The sequence below is a fragment of the Aulostomus chinensis genome, chromosome 9 (assembly GCF_037954235.1).
Source record: "Aulostomus chinensis isolate RoL2024-O1b breed Wild chromosome 9, RoL_Achi_v1.0, whole genome shotgun sequence".
NCBI lineage: Eukaryota > Metazoa > Chordata > Actinopteri > Syngnathiformes > Aulostomidae > Aulostomus > Aulostomus chinensis.
In genome coordinates, this window is record NC_141328.1 from 8799720 (window position 1) to 8810432 (window position 10713).

The 10713-nt window shown below is 41.4% G+C and overlaps 1 protein-coding gene across 1 annotated transcript; it reads left to right on the top strand.

The window, feature by feature from the left end:
- Window positions 1-963: 963 nt before the first annotated feature.
- LOC147255686 (uncharacterized) lies at window positions 964-9135 on the top strand. Its single transcript, XM_086213547.1, has 5 exons — window positions 964-1482; window positions 3714-4201; window positions 4675-4732; window positions 6234-6786; window positions 6914-9135. Coding segments are annotated over exons 1-5 (1380 nt in total). The 5' UTR covers window positions 964-1203; the 3' UTR covers window positions 6916-9135.
- The last annotated feature ends 1578 nt before the right edge of the window (window positions 9136-10713 follow it).

Below are 10713 nucleotides of genomic sequence, written 5' to 3' on the forward strand. Positions count from 1 at the left end.
TGAATGAATAACATTGGTAATTGTGCAGCTGTGAGATGATAGATTTAAAAATTGCAATACAAAAAAATTCTAAAAATCTATATATAACTTAATTCTTTTTCACTGCAGGGCCATCAGAATATATCACACATCGACAGCCACCTCTTGGTTACACTACAGCACCGAGGCTTTTATATACATGTATTTCAAAAAATTTCTCCACCACATGGAGATAACTTGGATGTTTGTTTTTTTAATTGGGAAAGTTACTCAGTGACTTCACATATGCAACCCAAATCGATTTTAGCTTTCCTTTTACATTTATTGTAAGTAACAGGAAACTTGATGTGCAAATTGATTTTTGATTATTGAAGTGGGAGGGCCAAAACGCCGATTCAATTGTTGGAATTCTGGAAGAATTTATAATTAAGATTTAAAAAGGCTTGTATTCATTCAGCTTTGTTCTCTGTCAATCTGAATCGATCTCTTGATCAATAAGGTAAACTTTCATGAGTTCTAGCAACCTGAAGGAATTGATCATGGCGATTTTAACTGAATGCAGACATATTTACCCACCCCAAAGTGAATTTATGGACTAATGTATAAAATGTCGACCCAAAACTGAGCTGAAATGATAAGAAATGATAAACTCCAAGCGGATGGTGACATCTGAAGGTGGCTTTTAATAGTCTACGCATGCAACTGAATTGAATTTATTTGAAATAGACGCCTTGCACTAATTCCTTTGCTGCGTCACTAAATCGAGAGGTGTTTATTGCTCATTTCACAAGCACCAGTGATCCACGACCGAAGGAAGGAAGGGTGTTGGTACAACACGCCACATGCAAGAGCTCTGAGCCGCAGTAAAAAATAGCGCACATGAGACCATCAGCGGACGTGTAGTCTTTCCATTAGATGGCAGCGGACACATGGTGGCGATCCCCCGGTGACTTGCGCTTCCTGAATGGGCTATCAGACTGCTTACGGGCCACGCCCCCTACACTGAAACCCAGCAGCTCAGCCTCTTTATCAGGAGTTCTCTGCAGCGGCTTGTCGGTGCGTTAATGTGAGGTGATTTAAACTACCACCATCTTTGGAGCGCCGCTTTAAAGAAGCTCAGAATTAAAGCACCGCTTCCACCTCGACCCCGGCTTTTCTACCCACGCCTTACTTGAATATCACCTCTCTGCCTCGTGAGAACATTGTGTCCTTTGTGTGGGAAAAATGACTGCCAAGCATCGGAAAGGGAAGAGCAACCACAAACATGAGGACAACTTTTTCAAAAATGAAGTTATGGAGACAGAAGTTCGTTCTGGGGGGAATAATTACACTCTTATCCTGGTTTTATTTCTCATGCTTGTGATCGGCGGTGCCATAGGCGCGTGGTTTTGCTTCCAGCAGCACCAAACACTAACCTACTTAACGGACAATCTGATGGGTTTGCAGATGAAGGTGGTGAAACTGCAGTCCTCGCACGAAGACATGCGACAGTCAAGTGATAAGGTGAGGACCTAAATGAATCCGTCCTTGCAGGATTTGTCAGCAGCCTTCCAGCCAGCCATACCTTTTGCATCCTTCATATTATCAGACAACAACTCATTTTATTTGGTATATTTTCATACTTAAGAGAAGGCCTCACCACATGCCAAAAGAGCATGCTGCCAGTTGGAAGTAAGCAAAGTTCAGGCCTCTTATCAGATTTCAAAATGCCAAGACCCTCAGCGGAGGGAGCACAAAATGCTGCTATTTCTACCATCCACACAGACAGCTGCTGTTAGCAACGAGCAGTACTCGTGAGGCCACACTCACTATTCACATTCAAAGTTTAGTTGGAAATGTCTGTATTGCACCAGTCAAGAGCATGCTGTAAGAGGATGCAAATAGTAAACAGGCCAGGTGTGTGCCAAGGTTAAATTTAGTCCGTCATTTTGATATTGAACATGAGTTCAGAGGCTGTTTACCGGTTATATGAGGGATTAAAGAGATACGCAAACTGATGATTATTTCATGTGGACGTCAGCGTAGAGTAGTATATAGGCATATATCTGTGCGTTATTACAGGGTTCATCCAGTCCTAAAATAAACCCTGGAAAAGTCAATAGCATCTTTTTTGAAATAGTTAAGATTGCAAGATTGACCAAGAAGAACCTCTTTTGGTTCATAATGATTTATGTTCATACTAGTTTGAGTTGTATGAAACTGTTTGTTTGTAATTTTAGTAAAATAAAATCTAGTGCGTAGACCTCTGTTTAATTTATATGTAAACAGATGTTTCTTGGAAATTTTCCTCCTGCATGGAAAAGCTTTGAAATGTATCAGGAAAAGAGATATGAACCTTATTTGCTCATCGCTGGCTCTCTTGTGAATCATTTCATAGTGACAGGTTTGATTTTGGTCTGTTTTTGACTGATTTTAGACAGATGTAAAGTGGAAGTGGCACATTGTTAATTCTTATTATATTAACTGCCCCCCTTATAAAGTGCTGTGTCACCCTGCCTGTGAAGTCCTTAATATTCTAGCTATTAACCTGCAGGCTCCTCTGGGGAAGTGAGCCATATGTAACCAAAAACCTATCCACTCCTCCTCATTTCTCTCCCGCCATTCTGTCTATTGGATGATTTTGAGGGAGGTCGGTGTGTATTCAGCCTTTATTCTAAAAGCTTGATCACACAGGCTTGTTTCTTAAACATTTCCTGTTCCGTTTCATTACTCATACATATTGTCACTTCAGCGTCAAACCAGTGCAACCTCACGTGGTTTACAGGTTTGGCGAGTTTGGCTCCTGGTGAAGTGTAAGAAGTCCATATAATTTCTAATATTTTGAATAACTTCCATTATTATATTCCATTCAAGCTGCAGTGTGCAGGTAAATGAGCTGTTCACATGTGATCAGACCTGTTCTGGATCAGATTTAGTTGCTTCTATTTAAGAGGTCACGTGATAGTAACAGTCAGTAACATTGGGCATATCAAAAAGATTTGGGACATGGTGGGAATTTAAGCAAAAATATAAATGCAAGGCCTTTGTCTCAGGGCTACACGCTCCTTGGCAGCTTGTAGATAACATGATCGGACCATACAGCATTTAAAGTCCAGCTGAACCAGCATTTCCAGTGTCTACTCCCTATGTGGAGACATATTTCTGAGTGATAATAAGTTGGGAAATGGATCATTGGGAGGAACTGGACTTGAATCCTGAGAAGTAGGCTTTTCCACAGCGTATAAAAACAACATTAGCTGAGGCCCTTACAGTATGGTAATAGCCATCAGGGAGAGAGCGGGACAAAGCCCATCCTGTGCTGCAAGTCGTAGCTGAAGCAGTCCTCTGAAATGCCCCGTCACACATCCCACTTTCTTTAACATGAATGAATTCAAGCCAGTGGGCCTGTAACCAAGTCAAAGAAAACGATTTGAGCCAGCAAACAGTCAAAGACACACAGATGAACCATTTTGCCAGCGAGCTAACCCACCCCCCCAAGATTATGGGATTGACTGGTGGGAATCAGATATTGCAAAAGTTCGATACATCTTTATGTACAGTGAGCATGCATCATATTTTTACATGAAGAGACATTTGGGTTTTTTGGTATACAAATGTAAAATAGCTGACTTTTTGAGGGGGCATTTTATTGCTAACTAGATGAACAAAGGAGCATTTTTATTTCAGCCCAATTTCATGTAACTATGGAGGCACCATTTTCTGACTCAGCGAAATTCTTGTGTTTCTCATTGCAGTTGCACATTTCTGAGAGTCTGGAGACACGCCTGAATGCTCTGGAGGAGTCTTATGCACTGGCCCAGAAACAAGTGAGCATGGCCTTGGCTGCAGCTGAGCAGCTTAAGACTTCCGACCTCCCCACTCAGGTGCTGTCGCTCAACACTGAGATGAAAGCTCGCCTGGCAGAGATGCAGCAAACCACAGTGTCTCTGGAGCAACTGAGTCAGCTGCAGACGATGCTGAGGGCCAAGAGTGAGGAGTTTGAGGGGGTCCGGCTTCAGGTTGAGGGGCTGGCGGCCATAAGTGTTGAACTATCTCAGCAGGTTGAAGTCCTGACAGGGAGCCTTGAAGATGTGGAGTCAAAGATGGAGGAGAGAGCTGGTCAGGTTGCCATGCTGAGCACCACCCTTGATGGACAGGCTGCTGAGGTGCTCCAACTGAAGGAGATGGTGGACTCTCACCAGGCTCAGTTGGAGGCCAGCACCCTGGAGGTGGCTGCTGTCAGGTAGGCTAGGAACAAAGCAGCTTCTGGTGCTGTGGAGAAAATAGCTCACCTCCTCTGACCCATAACTCGATGTTTAGTTTGCTAATACCCTGTTGGCTGCCTCTGTCTGTTTCTCTGTGTGACTCCAGGCCAGCGTTGGTAGGCTTCATATTCACTTTGTCAGATTATCCTGATCTGTATAAACATTTCCTTTGTATAGATGATTTCTGGCGCTGAATAGTTTGTATGCACACCCTTTGAAGCTTACGTAAACATCATAGAAATGTGGTTCACAGGCTATTATTGCTCATGTCAGATTTTAAGAAAGCTGTTATGAAACCGCTGATGCATTTTATCAATGTTTTAAGTGTAAGGATTTAGGGTTCATAGGGAACACACCATATATTATGTGTGCCACAATTGCTGTTAACGGTTGTAGAAAATTTACAATGATTTTCCACCTTCTCATGGTCAATTCCTTCTGTCTCTTTCAGAGAGTTGTCTCAGAACAAACAGTTGCAGCAGGCCGGTGAGGAGGAGCAGCTCAACACGGTATGTCAAGGCTCTGTATGATCAGAATTCTGCAGCCAAGAGTATACGGCGTGATCCTCAGAACTCAGCTGGAGCACATACAGAGGACGGTTACTCAGGTGTCCTCCTCACCGAGACGCCTGAATTTAGGTGACAGAGGGGATTTGGTTGTTATTTGATTGTTAGCAGGTATCTGAAAACTAAAATCAGATTCTGATTGAATTTGGTGGAAAAATATTAAAAGGAACAAGTAATTTACTTTTGGAGGCAATTAGGATAACACGGTAGATCCGAAGACCTCTCTGGGTCATTAGCAGGATATACTGCAGCTATTAGCATTTTTCTGTTGATGTCACAGCCCAATTTCAATCATAATTCTCATGCCTGTGTGGAATATTTGAAAGAACGTTTCAGCTTCCGCAAAACATCTTGATCATATTGTGAATCTGGGATCTAGAGGTCCCCTTTTTAATGTAGTGGTCAATATCTCATTAGCATCAATCAAATTTGATGGATTTGATGTACATATGGATCATATTCTGTTTTGGTGATCTGCAATACCTATTTTTAGCAGAAAAATAGTATATTTAGATATTGTATAGACCTATTGTATATTTTGTTTATACTTTTAAATAATATGACAGAATATTGAAAACTGCTATTGCCCTGTTTCTGTTTGACGCCATCAAAAGGGAACACTGATAAACATTTCATTTTCAGCATTTTATTCTGTAATCACAGAATGACATCGAGCGGCATGGCTTGGAGGTAGAGTGGCAGTCTAGCAACTGAAGGGTCGCTGGTTTGAGCCTCACTTTCCCCGGTGACCATGTCGAAGTATCCTTGAGCAAGATTCTGAACCCCTAATTGCTCCTGATGGCCCTTCGAAGGACTGGCAACCGGTCCAGGGTGAACCCCGCCTCTCGCCCAATGTCCCCTGGGATAGGCTTCAGCACCCCCTGCGACCCTTAATGGATAGGCGTCATAGAAAATGGATGGATGGATGAATTCACATATATACTTAAATTCCATCCATCGTCATCTTCTGCTTATTCCTACACATTAAGGGTTGCGGGGGGGGGCTGGAGCCTATCCCAGCCTCAACGGGCGAGAGGCGGGGTTCACCCTGGACAGGTCGCCAGTCCATCGCAGTGCCAACATACGGAGACGAACAACCATTCACACTCACATTCATACCTACGGTCAATTTAGAGTATCAATCAGCCTCGTCCCCAATTGCATGTCTTTGGACTGTGGGAAGAAGCCGGAGTACCAGAGAGAACCTACGCAGACACGGGGAGAACATGCAAACTCCACACAGAGAGATCCCATGCCCGAGCCGGGACTCGAACCCGGAACCTTCTTGCTGTGAGGTGACAGTGCTAACCACTGCACCACCGTGCAGCCCATACTTAAATTCATGCACTGTAAATCCATGTACTATGTTGTTGTTCTCTCACTCCATGTAAACTTCAGACTTCAATCTACTATGATCTAATTTATGTTGCTTTCTTCGTTTTAGTCGGTGGATGAGGCTCTGTTCGTCACTGGGGAACAGACAGAAGCAGCAGCAGCAACTGAAGAACAGGCGGCTCCTACATCTGTTGGAGAGGAGGCAGCTAACCCCACAGTAGAGGAGGCAGAGCCAGATGAGAGGGCAAGGACGAGTGAAGCGGAGGCGGCTGCTGAAGCTGGTGTTGAGCTGGAGCACTCTGTGCCAGATGAAACGGCTCCTGCAGTGGAGGCGTTAAATGAGGATCAGACAGAACAACAGGAGTCAGTTTCTGTACCAGAAAAGGTTGAACTGGATATAAGAGAGACAGAAGAGGAGGAACAAAGTGTGGAAGATGAAGAGGTGATAGAAGAGGAGCATAAAGCAGAGGAGGAATTGGTGTCTGAAGGAGAGAAGGGACTGGAGGAGACACTACATGAAGATGAGACACCTCAAGTAGAGGAAGAGGTATTAGATGTGGAGGAAGATGTAGCTGCTGAAGAGGAGCATGAGGAGGTGGAGGCTGCTGAGTGGGAAGATGGAGAGGAACCTTATGAAGATAATGCTGTACCCCAAAATGAATGTATGTGGGAGTGAACTTGTGACAAATATTATTAGAATATTATAGTTTATTGACATGACATGGGATTGGTCTAAATTAATTCCAACATTGTTTCTCTCCTAATATTTTCTCTTCTCCTCTGTTATAGAACACATGCACCCAGAGGGGGATATTTTTACACCGGACATGTTCGCCAAGGAGAAGGGGAGCTCTGTTGGTCAAAGTCACTGTCTACTGGATGACAAATAGGAAGACAATACTTATTGGTGTTTAGGTGCAGTATTCATACTTGTGGTTGCTCTTTGAAAGACAGAGCTTGTCAGATGACGTCTGTCACCATGCTGGAGTCAGGGTGGGTGAAATGTGTACCTCAGAATACAGGATGGCTGCTTGGCCAGGAAATTAGTAATTCAGGGTTTACCTGCCAATAACAACCTCAAAAGCCTTAATCTGCAAAAGAAGCTTCTGTCTTTCTACAGAGCATTTTCCACTTTTTAAAAAAGTCACTGTTTGCCAAGGTTAGTTTCTAACCTCAACTGTAAAACATCATACCAGTAACATCACATGTAGCCAATCCATATCTTGTTTATTAATGAACTTGAAGCCATAAGTGAAGCCTGTCTTGGTGATAGTAAAACGTTTCTTTATTTCAATGCTTGAAACATATTGTGAGACAATTTTAGAATAATAACAAGTGCAGGAAGTAGTTTTAATGAATCCCCTTTTACACCGAGAAAAAAATGGTAACTGAAGAAGAGCAAGCAAAAATTAGAAAAAAAAACCTCTTTTGATATGATTAGCAGAAATATATATATGTAGTACTTAAGAACTTGGCTTTGTGAACCAAAGCCAATAGGATTTTAATATTGGATTTTGGATTATTTCAGGAAAAAAAAATAGTCCTTTTTTTCAGACACACCTTGAAAATCCATGGGTGTGGTATGACATTTTATTGTGTACAGTAGAACAAAAACTTCAAAGTAAGTGAAGCTCGTGCTAGCCACAGACTTAATTTCAGGAATGAAACCAAAACTTCATTTACAAGTCTGAATTAATTTGGCATGAGGGAAGTATTCTCAACAACTTTAAAGCTTTTTTAGGACTCATTCCTGCACCAGTGTAAGCTCTTACCGATGACTTTTTTTTTTCTTTTTTGGATTCTCACTTTTCAAACTGATCAATTCCAGCCAGATTTAACACACCTGTAGTATCGTGAAAGCTCGATTACTCTACCATGAACGATTGGGTTTCCGCAGCTTCATTTTCTCCTTTGATTTGTATTTGGTTGAACATACATTCATCCATATTCAGGTTTAAAACCCATGTAGCCTTGTATGGGGCATGTTTAACAGCTAGCAGCAGATATTTTAGGCATTAAGTTAACAAACAAGCTATTTTGAATGTGCAAAGGTAGCTTATTGAAGTGCATATGGGACAAATTGTCTTAAGAGGTGGCTTGAAAAGTGCTGAACTGTTGCTAATGTTACATTTCTAGAGCAGTCATAAAATGCAAACGAACCAAGTTATTTCCAGCAATTAGACCTTACTACACTACACTATCCACACACCAGGACAAACTTCAGCTAGTAGTGCACCCTTTGCTGCAACACATCTTTACTGACAATCATCATTAAGAATTTAGAACCAAATTTTTGTAAGAGAATGTCTCAATAACAGATGAATTCAAGTTGAGACGCTTCAGATGCAAATGGAATGCTTGCGGGTGGCGAAATGAGTACAGGTTTTTGCAGTGTCAGTGGAGCTGTAGTGGATGCAAACAAATGTGAGAATGTATAGTTACCAGATTCAGCAACTTGTCAAAAAAATAGAAGCTCTACCTAACACTGCATAGTCCAGCAGGTTACACAGGACACCTAAACATGCCTCCACGCAGTACCAGCAGGATCATGTCGTCCAAGATGGAGCAAGGAGTGGCGGTCTTCATGCTCCTAGATCTCAATCGTGAGAGGGAACGTCAGAAACAACAAAGGGCAAAAAAACGTAAAAAATACTGTTGTATCAGAAAACTCTGCTATGCTGTAAAGACAACTGGAATCACTAGACTCCTCAAATATTGCAAACAAAGTAAAATCACTGCTAGTCAGTGTACAAGCTGTGAAAAATGACAAGAAATAATGATATTGACCTATTAACATTTGTGTATTCATTCACAACTGTGAGACATGATCAACAGTATAATACAACTTTTGAACACCTGTGTACCATTTTACTTCACTTTTACAAAATGCACTGTTTTCTCAAAAGCTGGTTACTGTCAGTAATGACACGTTATATTGTTTTTTTTGTTTGTTTTGTTTGTTTGTTTTTTAAATAAAACCTGGTTCTTCAACTTTGAACTCACTTCTTTGCCGTTGTATCACATTCAATAGTGCAGAATTTATAATGATCACGTTGGACTATCAGTGCACATTGCATGCGTCAGTGCAGTATTTTGGTACTGACGAAGAATATACAGTCTGAGTAAATAATGGCGTCACCATGAGTCGACCCTTCTCATCCTGCTATCCACTCAGTTAATCTCTCCGTCGTTTGCACAGACAAATGTATTTATTCCTGTAAATACAAGATGTAATGGTGGAAGTCATCATTTTATTAGATATTGTATAATTCAACATTTTAATTAAAAAAAAATTAAATGTTTTAGGAGGTACAGCTTTGTTACATTATAATTTGTTAAATCTGCACCATTTTGTGTTCATGTAGTAACTCAAGATTATACTATAAATTCACATCACATTATAAGACATAATCAATATCCCCCAAGGAAAAAAAGTAATTTACGTCTTGCTTAAACACATTCCATCACAAGTAAGCCAACAATTAACTGACAGTAGCATTGGTGACCAAATACTCAAACTCTCTAGAAGTAGAAATTAAAGAAATAATAATAATTATTAATATTATTAAGTTTTGGTCAAATATTCCTTATCTTATTCGGAAAATATTTTATGTCTCACCCATCTGAGGTGTATTTAGACATGCTTGCTTCAGATATTTAGAGTCGACATTGATGTGCATCATCTTGATAAACAGGATCTCTCTCTCTCTCCCTCTCTCTCTCTCTCTCTCTCTCTCTCTCCCTCTCTCTTTCTCTGCACTCCTGCCTGTTACAGTCTTTTTCTCCAGCCTCTCCCACTCATCCCTGCTGCAGTGCCTCCGTTTCTGACCTTCCAGAGAGCATGCAAGCTTTTGTTCCCAGGTAAGTTTCAGCAGGCCTGAGTCATTCTGTTCTGGCCTTGAATTCTTACTCTGCTATATTTTTTTTTTTTAAGCTGGCAAAGCTCCTTGCGTAATTGGGGCTCTGTGCAGGTGCCGGAGGCCCCAATGAATTGATGTAATGTGAGCTTGGAGGCTGATTCTTTGGGGACTGAAGATTAGTTTCTGTCCTTGATCTACACTTAACAAAATGTATGCTTGTAATGTTTGTCTCGAGGCTCCTGTTCTTATTCAACCATTTTAGCTGATTAATAATTTGTACATTTTCACTTTGTAGAATAAGAGGAATTTTTTTTGTGTCACCAACAAAACTCATGACTGCAGTTATTGTTTTCAGTTGATTCCTGTGACATTACCTCTGTGTGACAGCGCACAATCATGGAGTCCATACCTCAAGTTTTGTACATTATAAAGAGCAGAGAGTGCTGCTGTACAGCCCATTGATCCTCAGTCAGGATGACTGCTCCACTGAGAGATGAGTACCAGTAAATGCCTAGCAGAGGAGGGGCTGGTTGCTTGGGGTAAAACATGAGCCTCTCCACTGATGCTTGCTCAGCTCTTTGTGTTGGTCTCTGAAACCGCTGCAGGATATCACACTCACATCTTAAAGCCACAAACAAAATGCAATTGGAGAAGAGCTTGAATCTTTAATGTGATGTATTTCCCATTAAAGTCAAACATTAGGATTGAGCCTGATAAAGGAGGTGTAGC